The sequence below is a fragment of the Ovis aries genome, chromosome 7 (genome assembly GCF_016772045.2).
Source record: "Ovis aries strain OAR_USU_Benz2616 breed Rambouillet chromosome 7, ARS-UI_Ramb_v3.0, whole genome shotgun sequence".
Taxonomy (NCBI): Eukaryota; Metazoa; Chordata; class Mammalia; order Artiodactyla; family Bovidae; genus Ovis; species Ovis aries.
In genome coordinates, this window is record NC_056060.1 from 38,422,075 (window position 1) to 38,448,623 (window position 26,549).

General features: G+C 35.5%; 1 protein-coding gene across 1 annotated transcript in view; it reads right to left on the reverse strand.

The window, feature by feature from the left end:
- Positions 1-26,549, reverse strand: part of MDGA2 (MAM domain containing glycosylphosphatidylinositol anchor 2) — a 925,916-nt gene that overhangs the window by 297,433 nt on the left and 601,934 nt on the right. The window contains exon 6 of the mRNA XM_042252298.2: positions 20,563-20,832. Within this exon, the coding sequence (XP_042108232.1) occupies positions 20,563-20,832 (270 nt within the window). The remainder of the gene's footprint in view (positions 1-20,562; positions 20,833-26,549) is intronic.

Below are 26,549 nucleotides of genomic sequence, written 5' to 3' on the forward strand. Positions count from 1 at the left end.
AAAATTGCCAGAGTCAGAGAGGGACATTATATTGACAGTGGGTCAAGTCACCAAAATGATATAGCAGTTTTAAACGTGTATACACTAAAAATAAATAGACAAAAACAGGCAGCAAGATGGGTGAAGCCGAAACTGATACAACTGAAAGAAGAAATGGACAAATTTAAAATTATATAGAGAGACTTTGATATCCCTCCTTTAAAACTGATAGACATAGTGGAAATTAGAGACTATTTCAAGTTGAATAATACTAATTAATATTACATACCAAAGTTCATGAGACACAGTTATTATTATGTCTAGGAAGAGATTTATAGCTGTAAAAGCCTACACAGAAAATTTTTTAAAGGTTAAAAAGTAATAATCCAATCAATGCTCTCAGAGATTTAAAACAATTTGCATTATGAATCTACAGATTTAGGAGAAAGGAAATAAGGGTAGAATTTATTATAATACAAAACATATGTGCAATGAGGAAAAATTTTAAAAACCATAAAGGTGCAGAGTTAGTCCTTTGCAATAACTAATAACATTGAATGAACTCCAGAAAAACTAATCAATAAAATCAAATAAAGAAGACATAAATTTTCAATATTTTTATTTAATCACAGATTACAAAAGTAGTATGTTGGAACTACTTCATATCTGCTCGAGACAGCAAAATATGTGCATGTCTTCCAACTATATGACTTGAAATAGGTTGTTCTGATGGTATATTGGCAAATATTATAAATCAAGTTATTTTTTCTCCCAAAACTGGTTTATCAGCACATCACTAAACCAAAAAAATAAAAAGTAACTACAGTACTTATAGCAATTTTATACCAATAAACTCAACAATTTAAATAACACATGTAGGTTCTTAGAAAAACAAACAAAATTTTAAAACATTGAAATTTAATAGTTCTATATTTACTAAAGAAATTTTGCAATTGAAAATCTTTGTACAAATCAATCTGCAGGCCTGGACGGTGGCTTCTCCCTAAAATTCTTTCCTAAACCATTAAATAAAAAGTAATACTGCATTTACTTAAACTTAAGTTTTACAAAAACTTAAGATAGTGAAAAAGAAAACATGTTTATGGATTTGGTTTTTTATATATATATTTTTGTAGTGAAGTGTAATTTACATACAGTGAAGCACTAACATCTTAAATATACCACCTGATCAATTATAACAGATCTAGATCACTGTGATCTAGTGGGCTTCCCTGGTGGCTGAGACTGGTGGTAAAGAAACTGCCTGCAATGCTGGAGGCCTGGTTCAATCCCTGGGTTGGGAAGATCTCCTGGGCAAGGAGATGGCTCCCTCTCCAGTGTTCTTGCATGGGAGAATTCCATGAATAGAGGAGCCTGGCAGGCTACAGTCTGTGGGGCAGCAAAGAGTTGGACAACACTAAGCGACTAACACTTTCACCTTCAGACCACTGTGAAACCCACATTTCTATGATGCAGGAAATCCTATCATCATATAAAGCTCTCCAAGTCCCATCTTAGTGAATGAGCCCTTCCCAAGAAGTGACCACTAATATAATTTCCATTAAAAAGGATTACTTTGGTCTATTCTAGATGTCATATAAATGAAATCATACAATTTTTACTTTTGTACATCTGATTTATTTAACTATGGTTAAATAGTATGGTTGTTATGATCCATCCTAATGTTTCAGGTACCATTATTTTATTCCATTTTATTGTCAAAAGTATTCAACTATATATACAACTATATAAATAACAGACTATTTTCTATCTGTTTTAAAGATGATGGGCATCTGGACTGTTTCTGTGTTTTGACTAATATGAAAAAGATGGTATACATTACACACAAGAATTTGTATGTATATAATTTAAACTTCTCTTTGAAAAATGCCTAGGAAAAGAATTGCTATATCATAATGCAAATTATGCTTAACTTTTTAAAACTGCTAATGCTATTCAAGGATTTACGACTTTATGCTCCTACTGGAAGTTTATAAGTACCAGGTGCCCCACATTTCCTACAGTTTTTGGTGATGTAAATTATTTTCATGAATACATTTTAGTGGGGATCTTGTGGACTCAACTGTTGTTTTAACTGGCATTTCCCTGATGAACAGTGACATTGAGTACTTTCTTATGTGCTTATTAGCCATTCACATACCAGTGTCTGTACAAACCTTTTCTCTATTTTTAAAAATTGGCTTGGTTGTTATTTTATTACTGAGATGCAAGGGTTATTTATACTATCAGGATATAAGTCATTTGTCATAATATGTGAGAGGGTATTTTCTTCCCATCTCTGTCCTATTTTCTCAATAGTTTCTTTTGAAGAACAAAAGCTTTTAACTTTCTTAAAATTGAATTTATCCATATGTAATGGCAACTTTTGTTTTTCACAGACTCATTAAAAATATGTCATCAGAGAATAATAATTGTACTTCTTCCTTTATAATCCACAGGATTTTCTTTTTCCTCATTTCACTAGTGGAAACTGCAGGAGGTATAATGCTGAATAGCTGTGATGAGAAAGGACATCTTTCTCTTGTCAGTCTTGGGAAGGAAAGTGTTTAGTATTTTATTATTAAGTCGGTTTTTGTTTTTGTGCTTTATCCAATTGACCTCTTCTATTTCTAAAATTGATGTTAAATTGTAACGAATTTTTTTTTAACTGTAGTGGGGCTTCCCAGGTGGCTCTAGTGGTAAAGAACCCACCTGCCAGTGCAGAAGATATAAGAGATGCTGGTTCATTTCCTGGGTTGGAAAGATCTCTGGGAGGAGAGCATGGACCACTTCAGTATTCATGCCTGGATAATCAAATGGACAGAGGAGGCTGGTGGTCTACAGTCTATAGGGTCAAATGAGTCAGACATGATTGAAGTGATTTAGCACAGGATTTTTACTGTAGTAATTGAAATATTAATATTCTTTTTCTTTTGTAATCTAGTGATTACATTAATTGCTATTTGAATGCTAAACCAACACATTTTTAGATACAATCTACATGATTATTTGTATTATTCTCTTTATATATTAGTGGAATTGATTTGATTACATTTGGTAGGATTTCTGTGTCTATGATTATAAAGGATATTGGTATGAATTTTCATTCCATGTAATCTATTATCATATTATTTTGCTACTAAGGTTATGGTGGTCTTGTAGTATAAATCAGAATTTCTTCTTCTCTTTAATATTGTTTTGTTTGTGTGTGTAGGACTGACATTGTTTATTCCAATAGATTTGATAGAGGTCACTAGTGAAGTCATCTGGACATGTTTCTTTAGGAAATTTTGAAATTATGAGTTCAATATCTTTAATTAATATTAAGGTATTCATCTTTTAATTTTTTCTTATGTTTTGATGAATTGCTTTTTTCAGTAAATATGTTCATTTTACTTGTCAAATATATTTGCACAAAGTTGCTCATAAAACACTTTCACTGTCCTTTTAAGTTTATAAATTCTTCAGTAATTATACTTCATTCATACCTGATGTTAGAATTTTTTAGTTATCAATTTTTTAAATCAGTCCTTTTAGAAATTAACCAACTTTGTTAATGCTATCAAAAACACAGTTTTGGACTGTTTAAGTCTCTCTGTTGCTTTTGTATATTTCATTGACATATGTTCTCTTTTATTATTTTCTTCCTCCTGCTTAATGCTTGATTTCTACATGTTCCACATATCCTCATTCCCCATTCTTCTTTTCTTGCATTGTTTGCATTAATTCAATTATTTTATGGCATTTAGAACTCATTAAAATTTCTTGGCCTACTATGAACAGAATAGTATTACTAAATTGTCTGAATCATGGAAAAAGACCCTGATGCTAGTAAAGATTGAGGGCAGGGGCCGAAGGGGGTAACAGAGGATAATACGGTTGGATGGCATCACCGACTCAATGGACATGAATTTGAGCAAACCCCAGAAGATAGTAAAGGACACAGAAGCCTGGTGTGCTGCAGTTCATGTTGTTGCAAAGAGCTGGACATGACTTAACGACTGAACAATAATAACAACAAACCTAGTATTTAATGATTTGACTCTTAAAACTTTCCCTTTGGCATTGCAAAAGGGAGAAGAGTACATAATATTCTACTGCTATTAAACATGTAATTTCAACACTTTTGGCAACAAAATAAATCAAGAAATATATATATATATGTAAAAAAAAAAGAAGTATAACTTTCATTATTTGAAGCCAACAGATTATGTACATAGAAAATTCAAGAGACTCTTAAGATAATTATTAAAATCAATAACTGAATTTAGCAAGGTTGATATACAAAGTCTTTTGCATCAAAACAAATAGGAAATAAATACATTAAAATAGATGGGAAATAAAACTTTAAAAATGATACTATTTACAATGCCGAGAAGAAAAGCAACAAAATTCTCAAATACTCAGAATAAATCTAATAAAAGTTGTTAAGATCACTCCGTTGACCATCACAAACTGTTGTGAAAGAAATTAAAGAAGACAAATAAATGGAGGGATAGAAAATGCCAATAATTGGATGATCTGCAGATTCAATTCAGTCCAAATAAAAATTTCAGATTTTTTTAGGAGTCCAAGTAGAAATTGATAAACTGCTCATAAAATACATATAGAAACACATGAGGCCAAGACCAACCAAGGGAAGATTGAAAAAGGAAAAAGCAAAAATCCTTGCTCTACCAGATTTCATACAATTTTATAGTAATTGAGACATATTAACATAGGGATAAACAAAGACAAATAGAGAAATGAATCAAGAAATGGACTCACATGTACTTAATCCTTTAATTTATGACAAATGTGATGAGGCAGTATAATGGGAAGTAATGGTCAATTTTATTGGTGGTAATGATTTAACTAGATATGCAAATTAAAAACCAAAACATTATCTTTAGTCCTACCCCAAACCACATAGAAAAGTCAATTTCAAGTGAATTACACATCAAATATTTAGGTAACACAATGAAATGTTTAGCAGGACACATAAGAGTATATTTTTATTATCTAGGTTTAAGACAATTTTTCTTAAAAAGAATAAAAAAGATTTCTTAAATTCCTTTTTTTTTTGATAGTTCAGACTGCATCAAAATGGAAGATTTTCCTATTCATTATAGAATGGCATTAAGATTGTGAGAAGGTAAGCCACAAAGTAGAAGAAAAAAATTTAATAAATATATTAAATATATGACATATCAAATACATAAAGGATTTTACAAATGAAGAAAAGTAAAACACAAAAGGGGGGAAGGGGGCCGAGACTTGAATAGTTGATTGCCAAGAACAGATAATCTGGTGGTCAAATCTTTTGAAAATTTACTCAGTTCACAAATCATAAAGATAAATGCAATTTAAAATCACACTATGATTCCATGACACCAATTAGAGTGTTAAAATGAAAAATACAGATGACATTAAGTGCTGACAATAACATGGAACAAATGGAATGCTTGCAGAAATGTAAATTGGAAAATTGTTTGGTATTAGATATCAATATCTTCTTATCCTATGCTTATTAGGTACATATGTGATAGAAGGGGCTTCCCTAGTGGCTCATCAGTAAAGAAATCTGCGTGCAATGCAGGAGCTGCAGGAGAGGCGGGTTTGATCTCTGGGTCGGGAAGATCCCCTGGAAGAGGGCATGGCAACCCACTCCAGCCTATTCTTGCCTGGAGAATTCATGGACAGAAGACCCTGGTGGGCTACAGTCCACAGGGTCACAAAGAGTCAGACATGACGGAAGAGACTTAGCATGCATGCATCTAATAGAAATATGTTCACCGAAAGACTGGTCCAAAAATACTGAGAGCAGAATTATTCACACAATGGTCTCAAACTGGAAACAACTCAAAAATTCATAAATAGCCAAATGTGATAATTCTGTTCTATGCATACAATGGAATATTATACTAAAAATTAAAGAAATCTTGCTATACATAATAGCGTATGAATATCACAAACATAATATTGGGACAGAAATCTAGAAATAAGTTGTATTGTATATAATTCCATTAAAACAGCAAAACTAGTATAGGACGTTCAAAGTCAGAAGTCACATTTTAGTGAAGCTGTGAAAGAGTGGCAAGAGAGAAGCTTCCTGAGAGCTATTAAAATTAATTCTCTGCTTCTCAATCAGAGTGATACAGACACAGATGTGCCCACTTCGTGAAAGTCCAATAAGGTATATACTTATATGCTGACGATTTCTGTTACACTTCTTAAAATAAAGTCATATTTTACATTACATTTTTAAGACAGTGTTTTAATATACCCAGATTATATTATCGCCAGGCAAGAGGATACTGTGTGACAATAATATATTAAAACTAATAACAAAAGCACAAGTCTAGACTACCATTACTGTGAGAGGAAAAAAAGACTGACATTTTGCTATGAAGTGAACATCATTTCTCTGAGCACTCACACCAAATAACTTCTAAATTAACAGACCAACTGCAATCAATCACATGCCTCGCTTTTCAGGTTTTCCTACTTCCATCAGAATAAATTAATAGTCAATGTGAAATGAAATGAAATGTGCCCTGGTAGAAACAGTCCTTCAAAATAAGTTTCAGTAAAGAAAAAGTCAGTATTTAACCCACAGTGTATGAAGATAAGCTCTTTCGACCACATATACACTCTGTATTTCCCACACACATATACACACACAAATAGGATAAATTAGGAGAAAGGTTAGAATGATTGATAAAAGCTATAGAAATATCTATTTTTTATTTTCCATCACCTTACTTTCATGTCTTGGATCATCTGACAGGTTATCTTCTAGTGCTACTGGAAACATGGAGATTGTATAGGACTTAAGAGCACCATACATGAAAAAATTGTGTTTATTTGGCTATGTTCATTGACTCTGTGGGCTCAGTGGATGACCTGGGAGAGGCAGCACATCTTAGTACATTAATATTTACTACTAGAGTAAATATTACATTTCAAAATTAGGAAGCACATTGAAAAACTTTAACAAATGAAGTGAGACCTGTTGGCAAATGGAGTATAGAGCTTCAGAGGAATGAGTCTAAGGTACTGAGTAGGTAAACAATTGAGACTCACAGAGAGAGATCGTTATAACCCAGGAGACAGGAGCTCATAAATATGGACCATAGAGAAGAGAAACTGCTCAAAGGTGAGGGACAGGGAGACCTGGCATGATGCAGTCCATGGGGTTGCAAAGAGTCGGACGCAACTGGGTAACTGAACAACAACAACAAAAGCCGGGCTAGTTGATACATTTTTCCAAGATACAGAGAGACAAGCAAGTCAGGTTAAGAACAACTGACATCTGAAATTCTAAGAAATGTGTCAAGAATGATTAAAATCTGACATCAATCTTGGGTCAAAATGTACAGTGTTTTTGGAAATCAACTATGTGTGTGTGCACACATCAGTGTATAGCTTTGTGAATCTTTCTAGCTGGCTATAAGGGAAAGCTTTACCCAGGCCAGATTTCTCAATAGCATCACTATTTACACTTTGGACCAGGTATTTTCTAATATGAAGGTTGCCCAGTGTATCGAATGGTATTTAACAGCATCCCTGGCCTCTACCCTCAGATGTCAGTGGCACACCACACTCCCCATCATAACAATAAAAACTGTCTCATGCCAAGTCACTTCAGTCATGTCTGACTCGTTGTGACCCGATGGACTGTAGCTCATCAGGCTCCTTCGTTCATGGGATTCTCCGGGCAAGAATACTGGAGTGGGTTGCCATTTCCATGCTAGGAGATCTTCCTAACCATCTAACCTATGTCTGTTATCTCCTACATTGGCTGGTAGGCCAGGGCTACCTGAGAAGCCCCAAATGACTCAGTACATTGACAAATGCCCTCTAAAGGAAATACTGCCCCCAACTGAGAACCACTGATCTATGCAGATAAATAAAATGCTACTCTTTTCTATCTCATTTTTTGCAATGGGCTCACATCATCCACTCAATGGTGGCTTGAACTTGAATATGAATTGTGCTATCCCTGTGCATATTAGCTGAATAACTGCATGTGGGGCAGAAATGATAGAAAGAATCATGGGAAGACCAATCCTAATGTTTCCATGACTGAAAAAGTTCTCTAATTAGAAAAAAAAGTAGCTTTTAAAAGTATATTCCTACTTTTTGGATTTTGGAAATTAATTAATTAGTTTTGGAATGAATTTATGAACTTTACACAGATAAATTTTCTCTTACTTATCACTCACATTAGATTGATTTGAACAGATACATTTTCGCTAAGAGGGATTGGAACAAGTGCGTTGATTTCCATGCACACACAATTTTCAGATAACTATATTTGCTGAGACAATAAATTTTAAAAAAGAAAAAAATATAAAAGATTATTTGAAAGCTAAAATTAAGAAATCATCATATCAAGTCCAGATGAGTTATAATACACGAATTAGGTTGATTATCTCTCTTTAGAGATTTCCTGAAGCATTTAGAAAAGGCACTAGTGTTAGAAGAATATTGGATGGAAACCAAGGAGAAACAGAAAACATAGTAAACATAACATTGACTAATTCAATAAGACTTTTATATAAAATCTTATGCAACTCAAGACTGCAAAATATTAATGTTTAGGCTTTATTTCAAAATTTCAAGATAAAATGCATAAATTACCTAATTCTGAAAATATTTACTATCAAATATGAAAGTTAAACAGTCATTTTTCTTTTAAAAAGCTATTAATAGTTTCTGATATTTCATAAATAAAAAAATGGAGAAGGTTCAAAAAGCTACTTAACATCAATATTCTGAGCACAAAAGGAAAGAGGGACTTCATTTCTACATATGAAAGGATTCTCATTTTTCAAAGACCTTGTCTAATGCCACCATCTTGGGAATTTTCCTCTGTCTTCCTAATCAGAATTAACTGTTTCTTCACCTGAGCTTACAACAGCACACTGCCTATTCTACTCTGAAGTTATGATCTTCCTCACAGTCTATGGAGTGAGTTGCCCTGCTGATTGTCTCCCTGTAAGTTTAAGAACTCAAGAGGTTCAGGGACTGTACCCATTCTTTTTCTGTCTCTTATAGCAACTGATACAGATCTAGAGTGGAATAGAAATCTTGTAAACATCTACTGAAAGTACCATTTGCATTTATCTTCCTGGTTTAACATCCTAAGGAAAGAAACTAAAACAAAATTTTTTAAAAATAATTTAGTTTGAAAGTTCAATGTTTTCTAACAATCATATCTGTACACCTATGTATTTGTAATCACATATTTGTATGAGCAAATCTGTAAACAAAAATAAAGTGTGATTAAGTCAGATTTCATTCCAATCCCAAAGAAAGGCAATGACAAAAAATGTTCAAACTACCACAAATTGCACTCATCTCACTTGCTAGCACAGTAATGCTCATAATTCTCCAAGCCAGGCTTCAAGAGTATATGAACAGTGAAATTCCAGATGTTCAAGATGTATTTAGAAAAGCCAGAGGAATAAGGGTTCAAATTGCCAACACCAGTTGTATCTTCAAAAAGGCAAGAGAGTTCAGAAAAACATCTACTTCTGCTTTATTGATTGCACCAAAGCCTTTGACTGTGTGGATCACAACAGACTGTGGAAAATTCTTCAAGAGATGGGAATACTACACCACTTTACCTACCTCCTGAGAAATCTGTATGAAGGTAAGAAGCAACAGTTAGAACTGAACATGGAACAATAGACTGGTTCCAAACTGGGAAAGAAGTACATCAAGGCTATATATTGTCACTCTGCTTATCTAAGTTATATGCAGAGTATATCATGTGAAATGCCAGGCTGGAAATCAAGATTGCTGGGAGAAACATCAATAACCTCAGATATGCAGATGACATCACCCTCATGGCAGAAAGTGAAAAAGAACTAAAGAGCCTCTTGATGAAAGTGAAAGAGGAGAATGAAAAAGTTGGCTTAAAATTCAACATTCATAAAACTAAGATCATGGCATCTGGTCCCATCACTTCATGGCAAAATATGGGGAAACAGTGACAGACTTTGGACTTCATTTTTTGTGCTCCAAAATCACTGCAGATGGTGACTGAAGCTATGAAATTAAAAGATGCTTGCTCTTTGGAAAAAAAGCTATGACCAACCTAGACAGCATATTAAAAAGCAGAGATATTTTTTTGCCAACAAAGGTCCGTCTAGTCAAAGCTATGTTTTTTTTTCCAGTGGTCATGTATGGATGTGAGAGTTGACTATGAAGAAAGCTGAGTGCCAAATAATTGATGCTTTGAAATCTGGCATTGGACAAGACTCTTGAGGGTCCCTTGGACTGCAAGGAGATCCAACCAGTCCATCCTAAAGTAAATCAGTCCTGAATAGTCATTGGAAGGACTGTTGCTAATTCTAAAACTCCAATACTTTGGCCACCTGATGCAAAAAATTGACTCATTGGAAGAGACCCTGATGCTGGGAAAGATTGAAAGCAGGAGGTGAAGGGGACGACAGAGGATGAGATGGTTGGATGGCATTAACCATCTCGAGTTGGTGATAGACAAGGAAGCCTTGTGTGCTGCAATCCATGGGGTCACAAAGGGTCAGACAAGACTGAGCAACTGAACTGAACTGAACTGAATTCAGAAATTGGCACAGGTCATGGTATGTTTTGATAGTATAGAATCATAGACTTTTAGTGCAAAAAGTACTTGAAAATTAGGAACTGTAATTTCTTGGTGTAGAGGAAAGTATGCAGAGGCCTCTTTATTCGTAGTCTGGGAGCTAATTTAAAGGAAGCCATGTCCATATCATAGATCTTTTTTCCTGCTATACTTTACTGTCTGCAGACTGTTTAATCCATATAGACTAAGAGTGGTGAGACTGTAGGCCTGGGAAATAAGCAGCTTCTATAACAACAGGATAAAAAATCTGAATATATCATTGTTTTTGTTCTATTTTACAACTGTAGGATATCCAAAAATGAAACAAACAAAAAGATATATAAATGCCTTCAAAGAAACAGAAGAAATTTAAAAGTAACGCACTTGAATAAGCTTCTTTTTTTCTGGCTGTTAACAAGTAATTGACTTTTAAAGCACTACTACCAAGTGATGCATCTCCTTTAGACTAAAGTATCTGTGACAGATTCCAACTACTGAGTGGGACAATCTAAGTTTTAATAAAATAAGATGTATGACTAAGCTATCTGTATATAATTATATAAAATTAATTATAAGATTATACAATATCCAGATAAACTTGTTACTTGGAATTGTATTTTATAATTCCTCCTGTGTTATTTCAACAAACAAAGGAAGTTAGATTTATTTTGTTTGTAAGAGAAGAGAAATCTATATTCAGATGAGAACTACCAAATTGGTAATTTTTACATTTTGTATAGCCCTGCTTAATTTTTCAAAAGATAATAATGAAACAATTTCAGAGCTACACAACATAATACACTAAAATTCTCTGTGGTGTTTTGGGGAGATGTAATTACTACAGAATATTAAGTTGGGAAAATAGAAATAGAGCATTTAATCTACATGAGTAATTGGGACACCTGCACACAGCAAACAGTTTAGCTGTTGGAGAATGTTAAAGGATTAGTTTTTTTTTTTTTTTTTTACAATTTCAGCTAATATCATTACAGTTTTTATTACTGAAAGGTTATGGAAGAAAACTATTGATGACTAGAAATTTAATTTGATTAATCTAAATGCTTGGGAGGAACTGGGCCCACCCTGTAATTGGTAATTCACAAGTAATTTACATTTAGAAACACACTGGGAGCTAAATAAGATCAAATCTTTCTGGAAAATTGACAATTAACTCTGAATTTCTGATCAATAGCTTATAGATATATACCTTTCAGCGAAAACAATGAACACACTTTAGAGTCCTTGTTTTGTTCCTTGTTTATACTAGATGTCTTATTTATGCAGCTATTTTGTATCTTTGTCTTTCATAATTCAATTGATCTTTTATCATTAATAGAAATTTTTAAATAATTTTGTATAATAATCTGTAAGACTGCCAATAAAAGTAGCAGAGTCATGATCAGTCCTTCAAATGTAACATTATCTAGAAAATCCTAAACTACAAACAGTATGTTGGTTAGACTTTGAATTATGCCCATCATTATTGGAGAAAAAAAATACTGATTAACAAAAACATGGGATTTCCTCCAATCAAAAATGATGTTATATAGGGGAGGGGAATAGTGTAATGAGAAGGACTATACAGTGTTGGGGATCTTTTTCTAATGTGCATAAAAATGTATTCAATTTACAACCCAGAAAGAATTCTTTGTAAGTTTTTGGTAAGGCAACGATACAGGAAAATAGAAGGACATTAGTTAGTTCAGTCTGGGGACAGGGGAAGGAGTTATACATTTTTAAAAACTTGGCTGAATTTTGAAAGGCACTATGGTACCTTGGTTAAGATAGTGGCCCTTGAACCATACTATGTGGGCTTTGAAACTCAGCTTCACTGATTAAATAAGGCTTGTACTTGGGCAAAGTTATTTCACTGCTTACTCTTCAGTTTTGTTATTATTTAAAATAGAGATAATATTTTTTACTTCATGAACATATAAGAATTATCAAAAACGTCTTGTATATGGTATACCTGGTAGCCTAGTACATGATGAATGCTCAAAATGATAATAACACTAGTTCTTAAACAGAACCAGCATACTCAAAAAACTAACATTTTTTTGCATAAAATTTTATAATTATAAGACTTTTTTCAGTAATAATCCTAAAGATAATTTGGAAATATTAGCAGTGCTAATATTTGATATATTACCATTAAATGAGTTCTGAACAAATATGTTTAATATAAAACTCAAGTTTTTAAAGATCTTAGTCCTTTTATGTGGCTATAATAGAATTAGGCAAATCAATGCTTTTCAGAGCAGAGGGTTATGATATTCCTGGAGGTTACAGTATATTTTTGTTCAGTTAGGAAAGTGTAAATTCATGCTTTGCTGAATACATATTGACTTCTTCCATAAAAGTTAAATCTATTTCAATATTGACAAAATATTTCCTCCATATTAGGAATCTGAGATCACAGCCAACAAAGATAAACTGGAGAAATTATACAATTCAAAGAGGACATCTGTTCAGGACATCAATTTTGCAGAAGCCATGGTTCAACATAGGAGTTGATGAAATTGAGGAGGAAAGGGAAAAGACAGAGGCATAAAAGTGCATTGAGGCAGCATAGGAGTATGAACGAAGACTATGGCTTGTTGTGGTGGCTCTAAAACACATCTGCAGGCTCTCTGACTCATATCCCTCCAAAAGGTGAAAATATTTGATCTCCTCTTGGAACCAGGCCAATCTCTGGAACTGACTTGATGAATAGACAATAGCAGTAATGATACTACATGACTTAAAAGGATAGAAACACTCTAATCTGGGAGCCTGTACAAGTCTGGGACCTTGAGGCTGCCAAGTGGAGAAACCATGTAAAGAGGCTATTGAAAATGAATGAGAGAAATGAGAGACCAATAGATGAGAGATAAAGAGACTGACCTAAGGAGCCCAGCTGTTTTAAACTTTCTGGTCCAGAAACCAAACATTTGATTGGAAAAGCTTTGAAGATGATGCCAGTCCCATTATATTCTGAGTGAGACCCTGATAGCTCAGTGGTAAAGAACTCACCTACCAATGCAAAAACCACAGGAGATACGTGTTTGATCCCTGGGTTGGAAGATCCCTTGGAGACGGGCATGGCAACCCAGTATTCTTGCCTGGATAATCCCATGAACAGAGGAGCCTGGAGGGCTACAAGCCATGGGGTTTCAGAATCAGACACAACTGAGCATGCACACACACAGTACTAGATATTTTAGCTGTTTGCCAACCCCCAGATTTGTGAGTAAATAAATAAATTATATAATTTCAAGCTATTGTTTTGTAGTGGCTTATTACACAGCAATGGATAATTAGAACAATGTGGCCTTTCAAATGAGTAGTCATCACATAAATGTTTAATATGATTTAACATGTTGTAGAATTTCCTAATTTTGTTTGATATTATTTATTATATACTTGAGTATCAACAGGCAATAGAAGTCCAGAAGAAATCATTAAAAGTGATGAATTCATTCAACATTTATTTATGAGAATCTACTATACACTGAGCAATTTTTTAAACTCCAGGTATATGTCATTGATAAACCTGAGAAATAGATAATTTCTTTGTTCCTATATATAGTGCCATGAAATAGAAAGACAGTAAGTTGTTTCAATGTATAAAATAACTCCAGGCATTTATGTGATAAGAAGAAAGAATAGATCATTCAGTGGATTAAGGGTTGATTATCTAAGATAGGGGAGTCTGGGGAGATATTTCTCAGAAGATGGTATTTGAAAATTAACATCCCAGGCTGAAAGAACAGCAAATGTTTAAGTCCTGAGTTGTGAAAAAGAACAAGAATAATGTATCTAAAGCAGAGTGAGTAAAGAAGAGAGTGACGTGAAATGACCAAGTGAGGAATGTGAATTCCACTTTAGGTAAGTGGGAAGCCATGGGAGGCCCTTTCAGGAGAATGAGACGCCTCTCGAATGAGTGTAACAGAGATGGTTTGCAGTTGACCAAAACCCATGCCCTCTTACACCTGGCACCCAATGGTGTGACCATGTACCAACAGAACAGACTATGTAGCCAACAGAACAACAGAATGTGACTGGAACTAATACATGTGCAACAGATAGAAGTGTTCCACGTGTGCTCATTCAAGCTCCTTCCCACTTCCAGCTGACAGAGATGGGGGTAATACTCAGAGCAGTCTTACCAGCCATAGGTTGAAGATGACAGAAACATCATCACCCTAGGTGCCTAATGACTGCATGAAAGACTCTCTGCTACTACATGCACCCACTTCACACACCAATCACACATACAATGCCACTGCCAACATATCAACTAGGCAACACCTTAAAGACTTCCGTGATAAAAGCTAGAAGATTTTTGTTTTGGATAATTATATGTATGGGTCTATTTTTTATCTCGGCCTCTTGTTGTTTCAATGTATAAAATAACTCTTTGTTATTGTTCAGTCCCTAAGTCATGTCCAACTCTTTTGTGATGCCATGGACTGTATCCCGACAGGCTCCTCTGTCCATGGGATTTCCCAGGCATGAAGACTGGAGAGGGTTGCCATTTCCTTCTCCAAGGGATCTTCCTGTCCCAGGGACTGAACGTGCATCTCCTACAATGCAGGCAAATTCTTTACCACTAAACCACCAGCGAAGCCTTGTCTACCTTATATAACTCAGCCTAGTCCACCTTATATACTATAGTGGATAAACAGCCTCTTCTAAAACAGAGGCTGAAGTGGAAAGAAGATTAATCAAAAGACTATTTTAATAATGAGGGGAAACATGCTGATAGCTTACACAAGGGTGGCAACAGTGAACTTGGCAAGACATGCTCCCATTCAGAGTATAGTCCTAAGATAGAACCAAAAGGACTTACTGATGATCACATAAGAACATCAGCTAGAAATTCTGAAAATTCTTATAATCCTTCTATACTCTTGTGAAACCAGATAATATAATACACTTTTCCTGATTCACTCTTGACAGAGAACAAAATCCACAGAATTTCACAATGAGTGTAAGGCAAATCTCCTTCTTATGTAGAATTTTCAAAAGTGAAAGAAACTCCATTCCATGATTCTAGGGATTTACAGATAATTAAGCACAGAGATGCTGTGGAAACAGTGTCAGGCTTTATTTTGGGGGGCTCCAAAATCACTGCAGATGGTGATTGAAGCCATGAAATTAAAAGACGCTTATTCCTTGGAAGGAAAGTTATGACCAACCTAGACAGCATATTCAAAAGCAGAGACATTACTTTGCCAACAAAGGTCCATCTAGTCAAGGCTATGGTTTTTCCAGTGGTCACGTATGGATGTGAGAGTTGGACTGTGAACAAAGCTTGAGTGCCAAAGAATTGATGCTTTTGAACTGTGGAGTTGGAGAAGACTCTTGAGAGTCCCTTGGACTGCAAGGAGATCCAACCAGTCCATTCTGAAGAAGATCAGCCCTGGGATTTCTTTGGAAGGAATGATGCTGAAGCTGAAACTCCAGTACTTTGGCCACCTCACGTGAAGAGTTGACTCATTGGGAAAGACTCTGATGCTGGGAGGGATTGGGGGCAGGAGGAGAAGGGGATGACAGAGGATGAGATGGCTGGATGGCATCATTGACTCAATGGACGTGAGTTTGAGCGAACTTCAGGAGTTGGTGATAAGGAGGCCTGGAGTGCTGCAATTCATGGGGTTGCAAGGAGTCGGACAAGACTGAGCAACTGAACTGAATTGAACTAAACTGAAGCACAGAGAAAAGTATCAAAGATGATAGTTGACTGGAAATATATCTTTGAATAAAACTGTGAGATGACGCTTCTCAGGCCAAAGCACCTGGGAGCCTATTTCATCTCAGGCCTATTTAGGGGCATTGCATGGGACCAGCCAAAGCACTGAAATATTTTCGCTGAAATGACACCTGGACATATCTGAGGAAATCAAAACCTGTGTGACCATAGGCTAGAAGCTGGAGTCTCTGTGCTCTCACAGCATTTATTGGTAAGCACTTCTGCCTATAGCAGTGAGTCACACAGGAAGGAGAGGTAATATGGACTTCTTGTCTTGGGCTCTTGTTGAGCTGGCTGCCTCGAGGAAAGAGAAGCCTTCAGCAGACACGCAGGAGGGATAAGGTACAAAATGTTCAAGGAATATGGCACAGTGATGGTCTTGGGACAATGCATGACTAGAGATCTCTCCTTGGCACACACAGTTGTGTATCCCTTCTAGATTGTTGTTGTCATTTAGTCACTAAATGAGTGTCATTTAGTCATTAAAGTCATGTCCAACTCTTTTGCAACCCCATGAACTGCAGGACTTCCCATATGGCTCACTGGGTAAAAGAATCCACCTGCAATGCAGAAGATGCAGGCAGATGTGGGTTTAAACACCGGGGTGGGAAGACACCCTGGAGGAGGGCATGGCAACCCACTCCAGTATTCTTGCCTGGAGAATCCCATGGACAGAAGAGCCTGGTAGGCTACAGTCTACAGGATTACAAAGAGTTGGACATGACTGAAGTGACTGAGCCTGCATGAACTGTAGCCCACCAGGTCCTTCTGTCCAGGATTTCCTAGGCAAGAATGGGTTTACCATTTCCTTCTGCAGGGGATCTTCCTGACCCAGGGATTAAATCTACATCTCCTGCATTGGCAGGCAGGTTTTTTTTTTTACCAGCAATCCACCATGGAGAGTCCATTAATGTGCCACAGAAGAAAAACAAAATTATATTGAGAAACCTTCCTACCCTACCCCAAACCAGGAACATCAGGATCTGGCTATCAGGTCAGGGACAGGGTGGTAGAGAGGAGGGCAGAGAATAAACAGACAAACAATTAGAAGCCAACCAGACTAGCCCCTCATTCCCTTGCCCACTGAGGGTCTCCAGCCCAAAGTTGCCCCAAGCTGTTCAGGGGAGATAACTTTCCATTACATCAGGTTCAGTTCAGTTCAGTCACTCAGTCATGTCCAACTCTTTGCGACCCCATGAATCACAGCATGCTAGGCTTCCCTATCCATCACCAACTCCCGGAGTTCACTCAGACTCACGTCCATCAAGTCAGTGATGCCATCCAGCCATCTCATCCTCTGCCGCCCCCTTCTCCTCCTGCCCCCAATCCTTCCCAGCATCAGAGTCTTTTCCAATGAGTCAGCTCTTTGCATGAGGTGGCCAAAGTACTGGAGTTTTAGCTTTAGCATCATTCCTTCCAAATAACACCCAGGACTGATCTCCTTTAGGGTTTGTATTACTATTTTGCAGCATGCATACAAAACTCTGAACTAAATGCATGACTGTGATTTGAATGCACTGCAGGACTCTATTTCTAAAAATGAACCAAAGGTCCATGGGATCTGCCTGACTTTTTTTTCTGAAGCAGGGCAAGATTCAGCCAATGAATAAAAATTTTAAAAACTGCAGGACACTAAAATATAGTAAAGTCTTGATCATGTTATGAACCATGCTTGCTCAACACAGTGGCTCATTCAATTCATAACAGAAGAGAAATGTGGGCATTTCTAAATACAGTGACTCACAACAACAGAGAACTTTGGGTGGGAAAGTGGAAACTGAGCTCAGGTCACCAACATGTAGCTCGGACAACAGCATAGTTTTCTTACCAAATGTATGACGGAACTTCTCTTCTGACTTGGAAGAAATGTAGCTTAATCACTATAATCTCTTAGAGGATCATAAGAAAAGAATTGCTGCTCTGTTTCTGAATCTCCAACAAAACATTAAAACCTATGAGATTCCTCTTCAGTTTTGGAGTTCACTATCTACAGAGATGGTTAACTACATTATTTAAAGTGTTTTCTATTTTTTTAAAAGCAAATGACACATTCAAAAATATTTCTAGAATTTATTTTTTCCTGTCTGCTACCTACAATCTTGTTTTGTCCATGGATATTCTCAAATGATAGTGGAAACTCTATGCGTCCTCTATCCTCATGCTTGCTTAGAAAACCTGGTCTGCGGCTCTTGATTTAATTATGGAAAGGAATGGGGGAAAACGAACCCAGAGTTCTATTTTTGTGTATCCATGACACAGTTAATCTAAGATATGGCAGAGTTCTACAAATTCAAAAGACTTGAAAATAATTTATTTGCTATAATAAGAAGAAAACCATTTTTTCTTTAACTGAATTTCTTGTCCTTTGTGGCAGAAATCAAATGCCTCATATTACTGTAGCAGTTTTTCTCCTCACAATTTAATCTAGGACTTCTTAACCAAGGCTATTTCTATATTCAGCAAGATTACATACAAACTCGATTTTATGAATCATGTGAATGCTACAGCTGAGAAATTCTACTGGTAATATGACTATGCAAATGGACACTTCAGGTAAATTAAAGGCATAAAAGAGAAATTATAAATTGAAGAAATACATTATAAGGGTTTATTTATTTTAGGTCATTCATGTCAAAGCTAAAAACTATCTTTAGTAAGAATACAGATGAAAACTGCTAGTTGGGCTAGGAAGAAGCAAATCATTCTAGGAGTATATACTTGCTGTGAATTGATTGAGTTCTTTATGGAGGGTCCCTGCGCAACACCACTATGCTGGACACTTTGCCAGTTATTCAGGAATTCAATACAGTTGCAGATGGGTCTATGATTAAACTAGATTTAGAAATCTAAATGACCATAGTCACCAAAGATTGATATGAAAACTGACTTATAAGTTGGGTTGGTTCTGAGTCTGAACATTTAGGAACAATTTAATCAACTGATTTTCCTTGTTATATATGCTAACGGCTGATATATGGTTTAAAAGCAAACCTAAGTATGAACAATACTTCTTTCAGTAACATTCGGTTTCATAGTAGTAGCTGAATAGGCATGAAGTTTTATTTTATGATGATCCTAAGATAATGGTCTATCTGACAATTACTAAGTACAATTGCTAAATACATATTGAGTACAATTTTGCAGTAGATAGTGCAGTATCCAGAGTGTCTTGGTTTACATTGTAACATCTCACGATATTTTGAATAGAGTGTATTTTTGACCAAATAGTATATTTCTGATAGTTTAGATGGTAACACATAACTATGGTCATTAAAACTGCTAGTCTATGTTCACAAAACCACAAGTGTTTATCTCAATATACCCAATTATATTTTGTTATCATTACAACCTTCCATCATGAGAAATTTTCATTTGTCTACTGGAAGAGGCCCATATGGATATCTATGTTAACTTTAGAGGCATGGATATCCATCCTCAGTCCCGAAGCCAGAGCCAAGCCAGTGAAGTGAGACAAGAGGAAACATGCTCTCCTTGCACAGTGACTTTACCTTCTCTGAAATGGAAAGTTAGCATCTCTTGCACAAGCAGCGCCAGTACACTAGCTATACAAATCACTGCTATTGACAGTGGTAGGTAAGCAGCAGGTCACTACCTACTTTTTACATCAATTCCTCAAATAAACTTTACCTTTTCCTAACTCTAACTTTTCCATGACTTTAGCTAATCTCAGTCTGTTAAAACTCTATCTAGCCTACAAAACCTGATACAAATTATTAGATATTCCCTGATAATATTTGCCAGAAACTACTGTAATTTTTATTTTTATGTCCATAGCTTTTGCCTATGCTTGTCAAACACTGTATCATATGGCTCTAAATTGATACATTTAATTTTAACACTCTGACAGTAGAATCCTTGAGTACAAGGACATGTTTATAGATTTCAATGTAATCCCACAGTTTAAGGTTCTTCGTATAATAGGGATTCAATAAATGTTTATTAAACATTAAATTGATACATTTGTTAAATCCTTAAAATTATACCCAATCTGTACAATAATGCATAATATTCTATGCCAAATTTGGGTTTTAAGCTTTTTTTTAATATAAAACTATTGTATCACTAAGAATGTGTTATGAAAACTATTCAATGCAAATATAAAGCAGTGTTATTAAGACTCAGAAATCTTGGGTTACTTTTATAATTGAAGAACATTATTTACAAACATTATTTGCTTTATCATAGCCTGGCTAACCTAGAAATTTATGCTGTAACATTCTCTAGGCAAACTTACCTCTCACAATGATGTTGGTGGACTTTTTTGCAGGGTTTCCCACGTTATTATTGGCAATGCAGCTGTAAGTGCCAGCATCTTCTGAGGTGATGGCGGGTATGGTCAAAGTTCCTCCATTCAAAACAGTCTTTTCAGGCAGAGTCCCAAAGGATCTGACCCATGTGAGAGAGGGTGCAGGCTCTCCTCCTGTCGTGACACATACTAATGTTATGGCCTCTCCAGGATTTACAACAATAGGGTCATCCACCAAGAGTTTGATTGACGGAGATGCTAAAAGACAAACAAAAGAACACGCACCTGTTTAGATCTACTAGAGCTAGACCTCAACAGTATGCTTTATATTTACACAGACAATTGAAATACTGTTCTCTTGTGCAAAAATCTTATTGTATTGATCACATTTAAACCATATAGAATGGTTATTTATTTTAATTATGTGGCGTAAACCTGTGGAATTTTACTAAGAATCTTACACATGGAGAGGGGAATTAAATTTTATGTATTCTTGAATTGTTCCACAATTAGAAAGATGAGAAGAATTAAAGTTTTAAAACAAGAACCCCTTTCTCTTTTAACGTTGACAACCACCATTTGTTTTTGTCCTTCCAGGTATAAATATTGAAGCTGTTTAGTTCTTGTATTTTCATGGTCACAATCATCCTCAGGTCAAATGATACATATTTTGCAAACTGAACACAATCAAGTAAGGAAAAAGATTGCCAGAGGTTTTTACCAGGCAGTAGGCCTGGTTTTTCATCTTGAAAGGAATAACAAAATCATGTAATTTAAAGCATCTCCAATATTTCATCTCTAACCTCTGTTCAGAAAGTTTAGGCAATGTGAGTTCTCATAACCAGTTTTAAAACTTAGAAGCAAATAAACTGCTTTTCAAAAATAGTCACCAAACTATGATGGCCACCACTCCAACGTTCGGGTTATACTGATCTCCCCAGTGAAAGTAAGTTGTTTGAAACTTTTTATGTAAATAAAAAAAAAATGTAGATAAATATCCATTCAATAAAAAAATGCTTTATTGCACACTTTTCATCACACAAAGTAGAAACTGCACAAAAATCTGTTCAGACACAGTAATTTCTTTTCTGCTTATATCACAGTGTCAGTCTATGTAGTACATTACTAAATAAGAACAGAGGAAATGCATTATGCTAATATTTGATTTCATACATTCAGAAATATTTGAGGCCAAGTTTAAAACTGAAATCTATCCATATTTGGAATATAAAGTGTTCAACTGTACTGTGTAACTGCTTTTAGATATTAATTTCAGCTCAGAGTTGGAGAGAGTTTTTCTCAGAATGAAAGGTAAACTCCCTATGGGGTTCAGTATTCTGCCTTGATGGAATATATAAATATTCAAATGAATATATATATTCTACTGTATATATATATATCTTGCCTTTGGGAACATAGGTGTGCCTTGAGGGCATTATACTAAGTGAGATAATTCAGAGACAGATCCCATATGTTCTCACTCATATGTGGAGTATAAAAAAACAAAAAACAAAAGAAATGTACAAACAACCCCCACCCCAAAAATGTAGATATAGAGAACGGAGTGTGATTACCAAAGGGAAAGGAGTAGGGGAAGGGTGAAATAAGTACATGATATCAACTGTATGGTGATAGACGGAAACAAAATTTTGGGTGGTGAGCTTGCTGTAGGGTATACAGAAGTAGAAATATAGTATTGTATATATGAAACTTATAGACTATTATAGGTCAGTGCTGCCTCAATAAAAAACAAATTTGAAAAGATGCCAGGGGAGAATAAGAAAACAATTCCATGTTACAATTATGGTTCTGTGTAATAGGCATAGTCACAGGCATAGTCATATAGGCATAGTCATATGCCTGCTAAGTCACTTCAGTCGTGTCCGGCTCTGTGCGACCCCATAGATGGCAGCCCACCAGGCTCCCCCATCCCTGGGATTCTCCAGGCAAGAACACTGGAGTGGCTTGCCATTTCCTTCTCCAATGCATGAAAGTGAAAAGTGAAAGGGAAGTCGCTCAGTTGTGTCCGACCCTTAGCATGGACTGCAGACTACCAGGCTTCTCCATCCATGGGATTTTCCAGGCAGGAGTACTGGAGTGGGGTGCCACTGTCTTCAACCTTTTTAAACATTGTTGGCCTTTCTAACATCATTGTAAGTAATATACAAGTTTTCAAAGTATTTTAATTGCCCTTCTGAGGTGCTGACTTTAAATTATAAAAATCTATGATTAAAAACTTGTTGGGAAAGTAACAAAATGAAAATGAGACAAAAGGCACTGCAGAGTTTGGTAGAAAAGAAAGTATTTAAAAATGCTATTTAATATTGCCAAACTGATAAAAAGATACTACTAATGAAATTTAAAAAATAGTATACTTATTTATTGACACAGCATTATGAAACAATAGTAGAAATTCTTACAGCCCAGTTTGAGGTAAACAGTATAATTTTACAAAGGTATTTAGTTAAAACAGAAGTCTAGAGAGTCCAATAGTTATATTAATAAGACTCATTTTTTACACCATGTTTTAGAAAATTAAAAATCCCAAGGCCTAAGGACCATTAATATATGTTTAGATTATAGAAACACACAATGGTGATATTAAGTCAAGAAATATTTTCCCCTGAAATTGACTTGTATAAGGATGAGTTGTTTTAAATATACTTGTATATTTTGAGGACACATAATAAAACATTTATTAATTTTGCTTTACAATTTTAATTTGGAAGTTGAAACTATTGTTTTTTCAAGATTCAGCATTTTTTTAGAGCCTTTAAAGTCTCAGGCAAAAGTGAATTGCAAGTGAATAGTATTATTTTAAACAGTGTTTTTAAACTCTTCAACCACATTGATTCCATGCACAGTTTCTTATTTTGTTCTTACATAGGTAATTAGGGAACTAAGAAAGATTGATCTCATTGCATTAAATCATGTTCATGGCTGAGTGTTCTTTAAATGTCTATTGCATGCTTTGCTTGATCTACTCCATCATTACATAAGAACAAATGTACAAAGCCATTGAGATCATCAGCTTCCTTATAACCGTGAGACAAGAGCATTGGTCAAAACCGTATTGCAGGATCTAGACATCCAGTCATTCTTCACAGCAACATGTGAGAGACGGACTACTATTTGAAGTTCATTTTTAAGTTAATAAAGAAATGAAACACAGAAATTAAAAAGGGACAAGAGAAAAACAGAGTGGACAGTACGTTAGTTTTTATTTGGAATGTTCATCAAACCAATGTAAAAAGTAGAAAAAGGTGAACTACACAAAGTAAACAAAGGCAGTTTATCAAGTTAAGCGAAGAAGCATTGAATGGATGATGGATGAAACTAGGGGGAGGAGTGGGAGGGAGGGAATATATGTTTACATATAGCCGATTCGGCTCATTGTATAGCAAAAACTAACACAACATTGTAAAGCAACTGTATCCCAATTAAAATATAAAATAAACATCACATATTATTTTAAACATGTTTATAGTTATCACCAAATGGTTCAAATTACATAAAAATTATTCCAATGAAGTCCGTTTTTAACATGACACACAATACCAGCCATAAATTCTCTTTGTACACAGTGCTCATAAATAAGTGCCCATCTGACTTTCAGAATGAGAATCTTGCCAGCACTCAATGATGGAGGGCATAGGTCATCATAGCAATTGTCTCAGAGACTTGACTCTTTCCTTAAGATGAGTATGTCAACATTCTAGCATGTTTGATATGCTCTGTGGGGCAAATACAGTAGATAGATCTATAAATTATTGGTCCTGGGAGGGATGGGATGAAGTATAATGACAGGCAAACAAAGAGAAAGAAAGGAAAAAGAAAGGAAGGGAAAAGAAAGAGAGGAGAGACCAAACAGTCTGTGGTTTTTATTTTTCAAAATCCTAAACCCTTTAATAACTAAACATGGAAAGTATATTTTAGGAAATCTCTCTGAGGAAGAGAACACTTCCCAAGCTCTCTTCAGCTCCTCCCCTCCTGGCAAGCAAAAAGGAAAGTTTTTTTGGGTTGAGCAACAGTTACTTCAGTTTATCTGCAACATAAAGAGGATTGGCTTCCTGGCTCCCACACCAAATCCCAAACATTAGTATATCCAAGAGCAAAGGGGATCTCTGTGTCCCTTCTTGGTTGAGGTCACTAATTGTGACTGGCTAGACAGACACAGTGAGTCCAAGGGGCAGGCTCCAGGCCTCAGGGGAATAGCCCCAGCCCCAGATGATGGAATGGAAGAAGCAGAGAGACAGGTCAGAACTGAATGTGACAAGACGATTGGAATGAAGGAGATGTTAGGTGATCCATGCCCATCAGAGATCCAAGTCTCATGTCCCACACCATGGTAAAATAAAAGCAACCCCTAGAATTTAAACAAAATCTGGTGGAAATGGGAAATCCATGTTACCAATTTCTGAAATTATGGCAAAATAGATAGTTGAAATAAAATGAAGTTAAATTATAGAATAATAAAGATATATTTCTTTCAAACCTGAGTTTGTAGGCAGGGATTCATACCCATTAATTTTAGTGAGTCAGTTCCTCATGAGGTCCTCTGGATGGGCAATACAAAGGTTTAGCTTGGGGTTAATTAAGAATACATTCTGTAGGAAGAAAATACTATTTTAGCCAAGGTCAATGACTTTTTTGGTGCTTTGTTTGGCTATTACCTAACATAATAGCTTGCTGAAGATAAACATTTCTTAAAAAATGAAAACAATGCAATGATAATCATCTTATATTTTTAGAGATTTAGCCCTCCATGGATCTGGGCAATTTTTAAAAAGGAACTTAGATTTCTATCCCTGACTCTGATTAAATGGATGTGAAGTAGTTAACTATAGTAAAAGCTACCATTTGGATTGAGTTAGAAATACCCTAAGACATATAATTCCTTGATTGAAAGGAAATTGACTATTGAGTCACAGAGAAAAATCACAAGGAAGGAAGAACATAAAAACCAAACCAAAAAAAAACCACCACCACCACCAAAACTCACAAGAAAGAGCTACATCCTAGCTGTGGATTAATAAAAAATCTACAGCTAGGATGGTATTTGTCTTAGCTTGAATTCGCCCAAAAGCCAGTCCTGATATAAGTAGATCATTAGGGTGACGATCCCAGGAAGTATATTGAAGGAGTAGAGAAGAGATAAAGAAATGGAAAACATCCAGTAATGTAACAGGAATGAGTGGTGGTCACTGTGGGAAACTTGACTCCCTGCCGTTGGGAACCCTCTGGGAAACTAGAAAGAACACATCCTAGAACTTTCCCTCTGAAAAATGAGGAGGCTGACTGGGGTGTTTATTTACCAACCCCTGTCCCTCATTAGTTAAGGACTGTTCCATAGGTTTTAACTTTCCAACATTCTCCATTGTCTGAAAACATTGATTAGTCTAGAGAGAGTTTTCAGACAGAAGGACATGGAAAAGAAACTGTCAAAAGAAACAATAACCTCCAGAGCAAGGCAGTCACAGAGTCTCCTAGGGCACCCTTTCCATGTAAGTTCAATGATCAACAGTTGGCCACATGGAGATAATGTGAAAAGTATACAGAAAAAATAAGGAAGAAATCAGTGGTGATTTGGGGCACATTTACTCATCAGGATATAAGCACAAAATAAAATGAGTAACAGCACAGCATGAATAAAAGGAAGAGGAAGTGAAAATATATACAATTAACTTTCTGTTTCTTTTCCAAGGATCTACATTTTTCAAACAGAAAGAATAGTCACATGCTAGACAAACCAAGTCCAGCTTCTAAATGGAGAGACATGCTATATATACAGATTTGAGGAACAAAATTTCTCTTGCAAAAAGAAGTCATTTAACTGAGATGTAAGAATCACTATATTTTTGTGCATTTTACTGAAATTCATTTTCAACAGACATTTCAATGAGCATTTCATATAATAAAAAATGAGAGAATATATTAGAAGTTGATTTGAAAATTCAAAATAATCCACCTATGCA